The 14,016-nt window shown below is 34.9% G+C and overlaps 2 protein-coding genes across 2 annotated transcripts; both read right to left on the bottom strand.

The window, feature by feature from the left end:
* Positions 1-603: 603 nt before the first annotated feature.
* LOC133320819 (uncharacterized) lies at positions 604-7,208 on the bottom strand. Its single transcript, XM_061529582.1, has 5 exons — positions 7,038-7,208; positions 2,317-2,413; positions 1,668-2,087; positions 1,405-1,583; positions 604-1,353 (listed from the first exon to the last, which is right to left on the bottom strand). Exons 1-5 carry the CDS (start codon positions 7,206-7,208, stop codon positions 604-606), a joined length of 1,617 nt encoding a protein of 538 aa, XP_061385566.1.
* Positions 7,209-10,779: 3,571 nt separating this feature from the next.
* Positions 10,780-12,897, bottom strand: LOC133320876 (odorant receptor 46a-like). The gene is made up of 5 exons (XM_061529897.1): positions 12,039-12,897; positions 11,853-11,952; positions 11,675-11,776; positions 11,115-11,270; positions 10,780-10,938 (listed from the first exon to the last, which is right to left on the bottom strand). The coding sequence occupies exons 1-5, from the start codon at positions 12,800-12,802 to the stop codon at positions 10,876-10,878; spliced, it is 1,185 nt and encodes a 394-aa protein (XP_061385881.1). The 5' UTR covers positions 12,803-12,897; the 3' UTR covers positions 10,780-10,875.
* Positions 12,898-14,016: the final 1,119 nt, after the last annotated feature.

Here is a 14,016-nt window from a genome sequence, read left to right on the forward strand (position 1 = left end):
GAACAGTAATAAATACAACGTGAAAATTTTGGTTTAAAAAACAAGAGATTTTTATCCTTTTTGGAACAAGGGATTACAATTATTTGTGATCAAATATGCTATTTGATACAAAATTTAAAAGAGAAAAGAGATTTTAAAGAGAAAAGAAAATTTCGATTGATAAAACTGCTTATAAAAAAAGTCCGTGAAATAATTCGACGTGGTAAATATTTGAATCTTTTCAAGTAATTTGTGTTATTATTTGTTTCATTAAATGAGTTCTTTATTAACGATTAAAATTAAATGTGCCTAGACTTCTGATTAATCTTTTTTAACTCCTCGAAGAGTATTGACTAAAAAGTAAATATTTATACTCTTCGCACTATTTGTATAATAATATTTGTACTCTTCGCACTGTTGAACCGCTTCTCCATCAACCACTATAGGGTCAGTGCGAGGGGTAAGCACATTGCACAACATGTACTGGGTCTTCGAAACACTCAGCACTAGGCCACCTGCCTGCAACTGCCTCTTCCATGCCTCCAGAGCGTCTTCTAGGGCCTTGCGAGCAGTTGTACAAATTGCTATAACATCCGCGTAAACAAAAGTCCACGATGCTTTCTGTTAAGCATCCTCGGTGAGTGTGTCCAACACGAGGCTGAACAAGAATGGACTTAAAACCGAGCCTTGATGAACTCCTGTGACTGGGATGGATTTTGTCACTCCTACAATAGTTCTTATGAACGATCGAACATTTGTGTACATGTCGGCAATAACTGAGACGTATGCATCGGGGACATTTCTTGCCCTGAGGCTCCACCACATGGTACTTCGAGTCACACGATCAAAAGCCTTTTCCATGTCAAGAAATGCGATGTGTAGCGGCTCTTTTTTCTCTCTGTATACTTCAGCGATCATGGTCATGGCGAATGTCGGGTCAATCGTTGACAGGCCTGGTACGAAGCAGTACTGGTTTTTGGAGAGTGAGCATTCCATACGTAGCCGGCTATCGATAACTCTCTCGTACAGCTTCATGGTGTGGCACATCAATTTGATACCCCTGTAGCTGTTACACTCATACCGACTTCCCTTGCCTTTATAGAGAGGGATTATCTTACTCATCCTCCAAGCCTCTGGCATACATGCGGTTTCCAGTAGTAACTTGCTGAAAAAGTTAGCCAGTATTACAACTCCCGCCTCACCCAAACACTTCCACGCCTCTATAGGGATGTCACCTGGACTTATCGCCTTTTTATTTGCCATTTTCTTAAGCGAGTCATTAACCTCTTGGGGTGTTATCGGTGGTATAAGGCCCAGATTTTTGCTCACTGCTGGTAAGGAGACGTTTGTAGTGGAAGGGTTTGTGTTAAGCAACTGGTTATAATATTGGTACTATGTTTCTAAGATATCACTATTATGGTATACTAATGCTCCATCTTGACTTTTCACTATTGTAGACTTTGCAAAATCTTTGGTAGCCTGGTTCCGCAACTTTGCAAGCTTAAAGATAAGTTTTTGGCCGTTTTTCGTCTCAAGGGAGTCGTTTGGATCTTTCAACACCGACCACTTTTCTAGCTTCTTTCTTTTTTTCCTTGTACAACTTCCTATCAGCATTAGTCTTAGTTGACAGCCATGTCTTAAACGCTTCTTTCTTTACTTTAAGCGGTTCCTGCACTGGCGCCGTTCACCACCATGTTTCTTTGGGTATTCGCTTTCCACCTTTCGTTTGTCCAGGTACTTTATTTGCTGATGTAAGAATCTTTGCCTGCAACCAACTTTGTTAACGTCATTGACATTATCTGCAATTTTGAGATCATTAAGTTTATCACGAAATTCCTCCATCTTTTCAACCTTTAGAAGCCACCATTTGGTCAGCACTGGTTCCTTTTCTACTCTCTGTGTTGTTCTGGATCTAAAATTTATGTCCATGACGACAAGACGATGTTTCGGTGCTATACATTCTCCTGGAATTACTTTACAGTTCTTGACCCTTCCACTGAGATGTCTGTTAAAAAGTAGATAGTCGATCTGAGAACAACTCGTTCTACTTTTGTAGGTAATCGGATATTCTGGCTTTTTAATGAATAACGTATTAACGGTAGCAAGATCTTGGGACATAACATATTGCATAATTGATTTACCGTCCTCATTTGCGGTACCATATCCGTGTCCTCCATGAATTTGCTCACATGGTCTATATTTTACTCCAACATTGCGTTAAGGTCAGTCCCCAATACCTTAATATTGTTTCTTGGTATTTCTTGTAGGACGTCATCCAAGAGGTTCCAAAACAGATCTTTTTGTGGCGAAGCGGACTTTATGATTGCATTCTGGTACTTGCTTCTTTAGTCAGATTCGTCCTTGGTCCGATAGCCCTAGCCCATTTATCGCAGATGTAGGGCCATGTGTCTGCACGTCGTTTTGCGGCGACGCCCTATCCATATACCGAATTATTTTATGCAACCTATTCATGCTTTCTTTAATAATAGACTTTTTTTAGGATTTATTAAATGCTGTACTGACTGTCATCTGATGTACAAAAACCTTCTCTTGTGAGATAGGGAAACCCGCGAAGCATTGATGTTGTTTCTTCGTTGTAGGTATTTAGGTCTACACAAAGCGATATCTGGTGATACCGCTATACACTCGGTCGCCAGAGCCTCATCCGTTATCTAGCAGGGAGCACCACGGTGGCTGTTAGACCACCGTTGCCGGCTATTCATACAAACTACCGGCGCGGGCAGGTGAGGTTGACAGTTGCGCCGGGTAGGATGTTAGTTCCGTTCTCCCCTTACTCCCCTATTTTCTATTACAATACAAATTTCTATTAAATTTATTTGAATGTTTTAGTATAGTTGAATCTATAGTTAATTGCTCTTTGTATCCTCTGTGGTACTATATTCCCAAGCTGGCTTATGGTTCTTTTTCTTCTGTATGCTTGTAACTTCTACATTACCTGCCTTTATTTTATAGTCAAGTTTTGTTATTATTACTAAAGCAGAACAATATATTAATGTAAGTAGATGCGGTAAATCGGAATCCAATGTGAAAAAATTAGAGAGTATAGAATTTTAAAGGTGTAAATAAGATCATAAAGTAATTTACTCTCTTTTAATCGCGGTATTTTTGGTCAGGTTTTAGGATTAGTACCTTGAAATTTTTTTTAGTGCTGTTTCTAAAAGATTTTTTAATTCTTCAATGTTTTCTTGTTGTAAGATTTCTAAGCTTGTAGCTGGAGTGTATTCTACTTCTATGTCATAAACTAGCGATGTCAAATTTGTCTGTGTAGCAGCATAAGAAAGAAGAAATAATGAGAATCTGGGATTTAAATAAGATATATATTGTCCCTATCGTGCTTTCCACTACTGGAGTCATTCCTAAATACTTACACCAAAGTTTAAAAATTCTGGATTCACCACCACTCACATACATCACCATGCAAAAAGCTACTATTTTGAATACCTGTCGAATATTGCGTAACTTTTTGGAATCTGATAAAGAGTCGACTGACTGACTTTTTCACACCCAGAAACACTTGGTCACTGACCCGTGTGACTGGAATATTTTGCCCCATTATTAGGGACATAACTAGTATAAACCAAAAATAATAATAATAAGAATGATCGCCACTAGATATTCCGATTTTATAATTTTCATAAAGCGGTGATCAACAGCACGTAATACTTTTAAGGTACTTTGATAGATTTATAAAATATATATTTGTTAGTTAGTTTGTAGGATTTGTTTGTTGTTACCCTACCCCAAATCTCTGTGAACACTCCTGGAAAATAGTACTAAATATTACTTGTAATTACTAATGTAAAAGTACTAAGAAATAGCGGAAAGATCGTCCATCCTTTTATAAAAATATTAGTCTAAGCTCGATCCATAAAAAGTTTCAGACTTGTTTTCGGAATTCCTCCGATCTCTATACAGAGATACCCGCTCGCTGCTGTATGCGGCAAATACGAGCTCTTGGCTCTGAAATTTGATTGTATAATAGTTCATAAATTGTTAAGCATTAATTTACATATTCAGACAATTAGTAGATTAGTAATGCTAATGACGTCAGAATTATTTTCTGTGTACAATAATTATTCTCTATGTGTACGAAATGCATATATATTGTAGTATCGGGAATATTTGGTCATAAAGTAGTCGTTAGAAATACGAAAAAGTATTTTTGTAAGTAATAAAAAAAAAGGTAGAGGTTCAGAGTTTCCTAAAATTGTAAAATGTACAGTATAGATGTAAGAAGGTTTAGGGTCTAGACTCAGGTAGAAAATATTGAAGAGGCAGAATGGTGACTGCTCTCGAGCAGTAAAGACGTACACACAATTTGTACATTTAATATAGTAAGTTTAATTTTATGTCCAAGTTCGTTTCTTAAACTTAACATTCTTTCCCTTAGTTCCGATAATTAATTTACTTACGTAGTTATCTTTCAAAATAGACACTACATATAGGCTTATAATTGTTTGAGTGGGATATTTGTTGTCAGTTTGAAATTGCATTAAGGATTCAGTAAAGAAAAGTTCAGAATAAATACTATTAATGAGTTCAATAATTATCTTATTACAAATGCCTAACATTTCAACCATGAGAGAACTTGAGGGGCGACGATGATTTACTTTAATATTTATAAAATAGTATAATTATTATAATTTATTAATAAAATATGTATTCTTGCTGTGGGTTGCATATGCAGTATTATTATTGCAGTATGACGAAATTGATGAGCTGCGACTGTGACTACGTGTACGGTAATGATTACGCTGAAATTTACGTCTATAATTATGTTGTACCTTAACTTGTACAATTTCTAAAGATAACTTTTTATTAGGTGCTATCAATTTGACTCGGTAATTCTTGATTTATAGTAGGAATTGATGGTGTTGGGTCCCCGATGACGTAGCTATAGCGGATATTTCGTTGTGAGAATGTTCGAGCATTTTATTTGCAGGCAACGCTATCTCCTCAAGTAGGGTATGGTTGCTAATGGTTTCACTGGCAGCTAATATTGATCGTACGTTTCGTGACATTATGTTTGACAAAAGCAAACGTACCGCACAATCAGGTACATTAGCGCGTGAGAGGCTTAGGCTTTTGGTCACCTAGGTCCATGACCGATAATAGTTTATGTAGCTGTCGCCTCTCACTTTCGTGTCGGTGTCGGTTTGTCGAATGTCGTTGGATCGTAGGGAAAATTGGTGGGTCGTAGGGAAAGTTGCTAATCATGACGATATCTTCTATCTCAAAAAGTAGAATTGGTTTCGCTTCTGATCTTTAGTAGTAGCCAGCGACGTGGCATACCATGATTATGGTCGAGCTTTGTCATTGATTTCACCTGGTGTAGACATAGTAGCTGTACTGGATGAGGACGTAGCTAGCGATTTACAATGTTAAGTGCAACATTTCGATATTGTGCTTCTAAGAATCAGCACACTATAATAGATGTTTTAGTTTATTGTTTTGTGTAAAGGGCGATGACTCATTATTTGTTAATAATTAAATCTGACACACTGCAATGGTTTGACATTATATAAAGTATCTTACGTAAATAATTGAATTTTGTGACTTTAATTATGTAATGGAGGCAAAAATTTTGTACCATATAAAATTTTATTGTTTAATTTATTATTTGTTTTGTTTCATATTTACAGAAGCGCTTTTTGAGAGTTTCAATTTCTTTTATAAACTGAACGGGTATTAGCTCATATAAAACTTTAACTTATAATTTTATTACGATTAGATTTCATTCTTTATCATTCGGTACTTTTGATTACCGTTTCTACAGAGTTAAATTGTTTAAACATTATAATTAGAACTAACATAAAAATGTGACTACAAAGCCAAAATATATCAAATATTCTTAAATTTATTCTACTTGAATCCCAAAAAATGTGATGTTTGAAAGAAAACGAAGAAACGTTTCAAATTTCTTTCGTAGTAAATAACGTGATTCTATGAATACATTGGTTTTGATTTTCATTTATGAATTAAATGAATTATCAAACATTTTCTCATATGTACGTTATGGAAAGCTGTTCCTGTCATCCTACGCCGCTGATTAACGACGATGGGACGGTGGCGGTCATGGTCTCTGGTATCTTGGATTTACTTTTCACAATTATAACAGATGCAGTTTTTTTACTGTCATCGATACGTTGTATTGCCAAATTTTAAACTACACCGACGAACCAACTGAATCATAAAATAATTGTTATGCAAAAAAAATATGTTTTATGTTATTGTAAACTGAAATTATTATAGTAAGGAGTATCCCGTTGTCTGATGGTAGGTTTATTTAATGACATATTACCGCCAATATTGTTTGAAACTTGTAATATATTTATCAGTTTTTTTCTATCATTAATACAAAATAGATAACTAAAAAGCGTAAACATTACCCTAAAAGGTTCCTTAAGTAAATTATTTTATATCGTATAACGTAATACGTCTAGGTTGTAGTCTAATTTGCTTTTTAACCTCACTATATCTCTATGTTACCGTTGGAAGTACGTCTTTCCAAATTTCTTCGTATATAAAGTATAAGTACTATTTGTTTCTATTATTTGGGACTTACCTTTATTTATATTCACATATGAAGACCATATCTTATTTATATAAATATTTCATTCAATTGGAATTGAATCATAATATAATTCTAAGTCAGTAAATATTAAAAGACTTTATCCAAGTTCTGAAGATGGTAATGTACCAGTACCATAAGAGAGCTAGAATAGGTGCTTTAGAATAGAAGTCAGTTCAGGAAGTCTTAAAACCTTCTGACGTTGAGGGACGACAGGACAGCACGTACAGAGCTCTGGGTTAACCACACAATGCGAATTATAAAAGCATGCATTTTCGGAAGCATATTCGGAATGAAACATACATTTCATCAGAATGTTTAACCGCTTATCACATGTTCAAAATAGCATCCGCTATTGCGTTCGCGCACATCAAAGGATCTTCCGAAAAAAGCAGAGCTGCCTCCAGTGACAGGATGCGTAAAATTCTCGTAATCCATCCCAGTCTGCTAAGTTAGAGTGCCATACCAAACGTCTCCTAGGTGAACGGAGAGTCGTTGTATGCACAAGTTGTAACCCGGCGTGTACCAAGCAATGGTCAGATGACCCAAGGCTTGCATTGACAGACACCCGATAGCAGTCCGGGCGAGTAGTCAATAGAAGGTCCAATAAGGAGGCATATGGTCTGGTGATCAACATCTGGGATCCGAGTGTATACCAGTGCCTAATACCAGTTGAGTTTAACCTTAAGTCAAAGTAACGTTATTTGCGACTTTCCCAGCTCACTTTATGGTACCTGAAACTAACCATTCACAATGGTGGGCGTTAAAAGCGCCTAGGGTCACTCTCTCCGCGCTGAGTATAAAAGACGTTCCACTTCGATGTTACCACTATGGGACCTGTAGAAGCACGCTTTGATATGGTTTGAGCTACTGTTATCCAACCGCACCCACGTCACTAACAGATCCCTGTGTTTAAAGCTTTTAAACACATCGGCCCACGATATAAAGATGTAATACAGATATTAATTGAATAATTTTGTGACCTGCAATAGCCCACTATAAGAGAGGCAACGGTTGCCGATGTAAAAACCTTTTTGTTATTATTATTTAAAGCCATAGTTTTTTTTAAATATTTTGTTCAAATGAAGGGAATGACGGAAAAATGCTGATAGTCCAATAACCATACTATCACGGAGCGTTGCCCGTGTCCAAACTGAGGGCGAGGCCGCGGGCTAGAAGAAACGTTGCCGCATCCTTCTCCTTTGCGGTGAGGAGGAAATATGCTGCTTTTTAGTAGAGAGACTGGGCTCAGAAGTCTCACATAACCACTGCTACCCTACCCTCGGCCGTAGGGTGTGCGAAAAATATTTTCCATGTCGACCGGAAAAAAGTTGGTCTGAACTGAGGGTCAAGTTGTGTGTGTACCAGCGGGTACAAGGTATGGAAGGGGCCTCGATCCTACACATGGTTGCAAACAACATTCCACTCTGGCACGGCAAACAACCGACGGGTTTTTTTCGTTTGTGGCGGGTTAGCTTCCCAAGTCTAGGTTCGGGTCCTCCAAGGACCAAAAGGGCGGCCAGCGCTGTACCGTTTCGTCGGAGACCTGACGAATCCCATGCTAATAAAACAAACTCTATACCTCCAAACGGACTTAGGCTGATGCAGGACAGAATGTCATTGTACAAATCAACATACCCGGAAAGGAAAAGGTGAGAAAAGGGAAAGGGCAACCGGGACTCGCACTCATCGGACGAAACGCAGGCAATAAAAACTACTTCACACCGAACTTCTGTGAGAAGGTGGCACTTCCCGAGTCGAACCAGCCCATGTTCGAGTTGTAGTTGCTTGATCAGAACCGGGCCCTACGATTCATAAATTTATTTCTAGCAACAGAATTAGAAGCTATTTATAGCCTGCTTCGTAGAGATATAATGGACCTATTTGTAGTTATTTTTATCTATTATAAAATATTAAATTAATATAGCAAGTTGTCAAAAATTTCTTATTGTATATCTTTATCAGTGGCGTGTACACCATAGATGCAAATAAGCACTGCATACCATACCCATATAACAACTAAACTTATAATGTTTAATTCTTACTTGCATACTTTTAATCATACATTACGAAATACAAATGTTTACAGACATTTAAAATGACATTTGATTCACTATTTGTTGAAAGTGCCATCTATCAATGTAAAAACGAGACATTTTCGATCGGCCGCTGCTAAATGCTACCGCCGCTATGCAGCCAAAGCGGTGGTAGGCACAATTACTCGATGCTTATTTTCTATATAAAAATTTTTAAGGACGATCTACAAATCTCATGTTGTATTAGAAAATATTTGCATGTGTGTGTGCAAAAACCTGTGTTGCATTCGAGAAGCACTGCATCCTTTTTAAAATGTCGTAGAAAGACGTCAAATGAAACGGGACTCTGATTGGTCAGTAAACTGTTCATATATTTTTTTCGGCATTTTGTTGTTGTTGAATGTTGTGAATTAATTTATTAACAAATTATGGAAAATAATAACTGGTTATGTGTGTTTAACGAAATTCATTACGAGTAAATTTTCAATTGTCGTTTGAGTTTTGAATTTGTCATTGTCGTTTGTAGTTATTTGATGATACAATTAAAATAATTACAAAGGGAAGGTGTGTGACCAGTTGAGGAAGAACTAAAAGAAAGGAAATGTTATTAGTTTTAATAAAAAGTATTATGATAGTTTTAATTAGCTAGCAGGTTGGGTATACACAAATAAGCTATTTTGCTTTCCTTGTTTGTTGTTTTCAAATAATAATAATAATAAGAATTTTTGGATCTCCAAAGGATACTCAGATTTTTATAAAGCGGTGATGAATAAATCATAATCGTTTTAAGGTACTTTCGTGGCTCAGATGTATGTAGTTGAGAGATTCATAAAATATATAGATGTTCGTTCTAACTGGACTGCTGTAACTTTATGCGAAATATTATCGATGTTTAAATGAAACTAATATTTTCGGATTACTTCGCGTATTTTATAAATAGAAAATACCCCTAGGATAGTCTGAGAAGGGGGCGAAAGATCTGTCCAGCGATCGATACCTAAGGTGAAAACGGCGCGAAAACGGACTTGAAATTCCCTACGTGCTGGAAACAGTACAAGAGACGATCCTGGTTTATCAAACACCTAAAACACCTAAAGGTCAATGGAGGTCAATGCGTTTCTACGGTTACGCAAAATGCTCCTTTTAAATTTCTCGGTCGTAAGATTGATAATATAAGTCGTACTCCATCTTTAGAAGGAATAGTAGATAGCTTTTTGAACGATCCTAACAAGGTCGATAACCAACCGATTAGTAACGTCAAAAAAGCTTGGATCTACGATAATTATCTAATATCACGTTTGAATTCGCCTTTCCTCGTCTATGATTTTAGTAAGACCCTTCTGTCAAAACTAGATGTAAGCGTCGTTAAGGTTTTGAAATTGTGGCTAGCGCTATCGGCTGATTCGTCAGCATTATTCAGATCAGATCGAAATAATTTTGGGATGAATCTAAAAATGCCATCGGAGCTCTATAAACACCTAAGAGTTTCCAAGAGACATATCCTGGGGAAATTCCAGGATGACGTTGTTATATCACTCCCAAAAGACAATGATGCCCTAGAGCTAGAATCGAGACTTCAATCCTACAAACAGTTTATGATAGGGGCACAAAGTAATAGAGTAGGGTTAGGATCAAGTAGGAAGGCCAAAGATACGGATATATTAGAGACCCTTATTCGGCAAGATGAAAATACACCTCGTTTCGATCCTAACACCAGTTTTCGTTGAAGATTGATTTCGTTCTGATGAGTCACGCTAATTGTATACCAAGATATTTTTGCTGTCTTCATTTAAACTTCACTTTATTTGTATACACTGAACTCATATTATTTATGTAATAAAATTTGGTTTCATAGGTTTATGAATAAAAATAATGTTACATGACTTCTTTGTATAACTTCAAGTGGTTCTGTGATAATATGATGAACAATGCCATAAAACTTGTCACCCTCATCACCGTGAGACATCTTATTTATCTGGCTATGGACACAATAGTTGCTCTCTGAAAACGCCTTATTACTACTTCGGCCAACAGATGAACTTTCCGTTGTTGTCTCGAATTTAGGGCCAAATCACTAAACAAGTAAACTATACAATTATATATAATCTGTTTGATATCATAATTCAATGAATATAAAATATGAGTTCATATTTTTTTGAAAATGGTTTAATATTTATTATTTATTATAATTGTACCTGCTTTAAATTTCTATAACGCTAAATATTGACTAATATAAGACGTAGTTAAGAAGATTAATTCCTCTATACTTCACGTTTCATTTGATTGCATATTCTCAAGAAGAGTAAAGAAAGAATATGCCGCGTTCATGATCTGTGAAAAAAACGACCCTTGAATCATTTTTGGTGATGATGTATGAAAACTGTAATTTGACTTTTACAGTCGAAGTTTGAGGAAAGTGACCTAAAGAAGTTTCTTGTTCGAGGTCCTTATCAAAACAATCGCATACTAGGTGTATTGGTTGTTATATTTATAGATTAAAAACTTACAGAAGTAAAAGTGACCAGAGAAAGAGGAAATATTTTCCCTCCCGTTATGGAATGAGGTCGCAGGGACCTCTCGATAAACAGTCTCATGCTGCTTTTAAATCTTCGTGATCTTGAAGTCCAATTACAACTATACACTGCGTGTGACAATTGACTACTCTGAAAATAATAGAAATTTGTAGCAAATTTTTATAAATCCTGAAAATTTTATGAACTATTAGAGCAAGAGCTCATTCATCCATTAGAATAAATTGTGCTCATTTATTCATTTAAATGAATTTGGCTATTTTCTGTAGTCTCTTCTCGAGATTTTGCATTTTTCTCTTTTTTAAATTTTAAACTTCTATTATTCAAGGTACAAACTTTTAGCAACTTAAACATTTATTCGGACTAATTATTATTATTTTCTTATTTTTATTCTTTTATACTTTATTAAATTTTAAAGGATTGAATATTTTTATATCTCATGAAAATATTATAAAATCATAATTAATATTTCTAATTGTGGTCTGTAATCGGAATTTATTAATTAATTTAAATGTTTTAAATAAACTCTCTAATACCTTGTCCATGATCCGAGCTCCAAAGTAACATGGCACAAATATTTGAACAATTATAATAAATAAATAGCTCCCTAAGGATAAGTAATATGATGGAGGTGATGGCTGTAAAACAACATATTTTTTATTTTCCTATAGTTAATTATTAACTGTTTATTGAAATTACTTTATAAAAACTCACCAGAGTTAAACGGTATAAACTGACGCAAATTGTACATGAAGATACAGTGAATTGTACGAAAAGTGTCACACTAAAAACTTTCTCCACTAGTAGACAAAATCTAAAATTAAATGATTTCAAACGTTCATTAGGTATTGCTAAGAAGTTTTTATCTAACGATTGTTAAAAAGTCCGACAGTCACATACTTGCTTATATTATTATAATGTAGAATACAATCATTCAATTTTCTTATACAAATTTCATCAATGTCTCTGTTTATCATTCCGTCAGAGTCCGAGATATTGGTTGTAATGCTATTTAACTTTTCACCTAGAATATCGATTTTGGCGATCACTAATATCAAGAGACCCAAGAAAAACGAATCTATATTCATATTATAAAGCATATTGAGAAGAGCACCAATTGCCTGGTAGAAGTAAATGTAATAAACATAGTCTCTTCTAAAATCTTCAGACAAAAAAAAATAACCATTGATTGTGAATTCCAACGGAACTGATGTAATGAGATGATGAATAACAGGAGTACAAAGAAGTATTACGTTACAAGAATAGGACAATATAGCTACTACTTTCCAATACTTCTCGTTAAATTTCTTTGCAGCGTTTATTATTTGAATTTCTTTTTCGTTTTTAGGTTGAAATTTCTCGCCATTTAGGAAATTTAATATATCTCTTATATCTTCTTTCATAATGAAATATGTCAATACTTTAGGTATGATTGAGAGTAAAGTAAAATAGAACACCATGTCGTCAATGATCATATTCAAATCGTTTGGCAAGAAATAAAAATTTATGGTAATCAGAGAGTCATATAGAAATATAAATACAAAAAAAAGTATTTTAGAATAAAATTTGTACAATTTGGAATTAATTTCAAATGGATAGATTCCAAGGAACAGCCAAAATTTCAGATTTTTGTTGAAATAGTGTGTTTGTTGAAGGAATGTCATTTTGTTTTATTTTATGATTGCAAACAAAATTTTTGTAACACGCGTTACGAACTGAATAGTCGTTTCTTCTTTTATTGTCGCCATTACTTTATATAGTAAACCTTTAACACCTTTGTGGATATGGGCTTGGTAATTAGCATCATTTTTTAATTAAAAGAGCAGTAAAAATTATACCTCTCCTGTGCGTCAAAAGAAACCTTCAGCAATTTTTCATATTTAAATATTCACTAGATAACATTAGTTCAAGGGAATAAATTCTCAATAAACCCTGCGTTTATATTAAAACGGTGTAGGTCAATTACAGGTACCATACTTTATAAATGAGATGCAATTAGTAAAGGAAATGTCGCCGCACCAGCAAAATAGTCCAAGAACCCTCACTAATTGCAATCCAACGTTTCTTAGAAGGTCTTCTATTTACAAATAATATATCTTGTAACTTATTTTGATTACAAAAAACTACTGAAGGACACCGACATATGCTTTTATCTTTGAAAATCTGCTAGTTTGCACCTCGCAATCTTGAAGTGAATGCATACGAGCAGTAACAAATACAAGGTGAATATTTTCTTTTGAAAAACAACAGATTTATATCCATTTCAGAACAAAGGATTAATATTATTTGTGATCAAATATGCTTTTAAATAAAAAAAGGAAATAAAAAAAAATATTTAGAACCTTAGCCTTCTTAAGCCTGATGTACATATTAAATATTTTATATTTAAGCATGCAATTAGTAAAGGCACATTTAAAAATAATCAACACAAATTTTTTGTAATAAATTATACCTTTTTCAATAATAATATTTTATTTAACTGGTCTATACATCCGAACATATAATAAAATTGCAGTGTTTGTTTGAACTCGGTAACCCTTTTTTCACTACATATATAAGAGTATAGCTTACGTTACATACCTCAAAACTATCTTATATACAATTTTAGTCTGTCTGTCTGTTTGTTCTGGCTAATCTCTGAAATGGCTAGACCGATTTTGACAGGTTTTTAATGGCAGGTAGTTAATGTAATAAGGATTAACTTAGGCTTTATCAAATTGTCGAGTCTTTGTCCTAAATCCCAATCCCGAAATTAAGCATTATCAGGTGCGAATAGACCGGGGCGCAAGCGAGCGCGGCGGTCAACAGTTTTGTCATTGCTTTTTGTTTTTTTACGCAGACCGAGCCGCTGGTAACAGCTAGTAGTTTATAAAAATAA

This window comes from Danaus plexippus, chromosome 6 (assembly GCF_018135715.1).
Source record: "Danaus plexippus chromosome 6, MEX_DaPlex, whole genome shotgun sequence".
Classification (NCBI taxonomy): domain Eukaryota; kingdom Metazoa; phylum Arthropoda; class Insecta; order Lepidoptera; family Nymphalidae; genus Danaus; species Danaus plexippus.

Excerpts from the sequence above, each read along its gene's own strand:
- LOC133320876 (XM_061529897.1), bottom strand. The coding sequence starts at position 12,802 with ATGACATTCCTTCAACAAACACACTATTTCAACAAAAATCTGAAATTT. Across the intron at positions 11,953-12,038 it reads CATTATAATAATATAAGCAA|ATTTTGTCTACTAGTGGAGA; the intron begins GTATGTGACTGT and ends ATTTAATTTTAG. Across the intron at positions 11,271-11,674 it reads GAGCTCGGATCATGGACAAG|AGTAGTCAATTGTCACACGC; the intron begins GTATTAGAGAGT and ends TATTATTTTCAG.
- LOC133320819 (XM_061529582.1), bottom strand. The coding sequence starts at position 7,208 with ATGTTGATCACCAGACCATATGCCTCCTTATTGGACCTTCTATTGACT. Across the intron at positions 2,414-7,037 it reads GTTCACCTAGGAGACGTTTG|GGCGTCGCCGCAAAACGACG; the intron begins GTATGGCACTCT and ends GTATATGGATAG. Across the intron at positions 1,354-1,404 it reads AAAGTCAAGATGGAGCATTA|TTGCTTAACACAAACCCTTC; the intron begins GTATACCATAAT and ends TATTATAACCAG.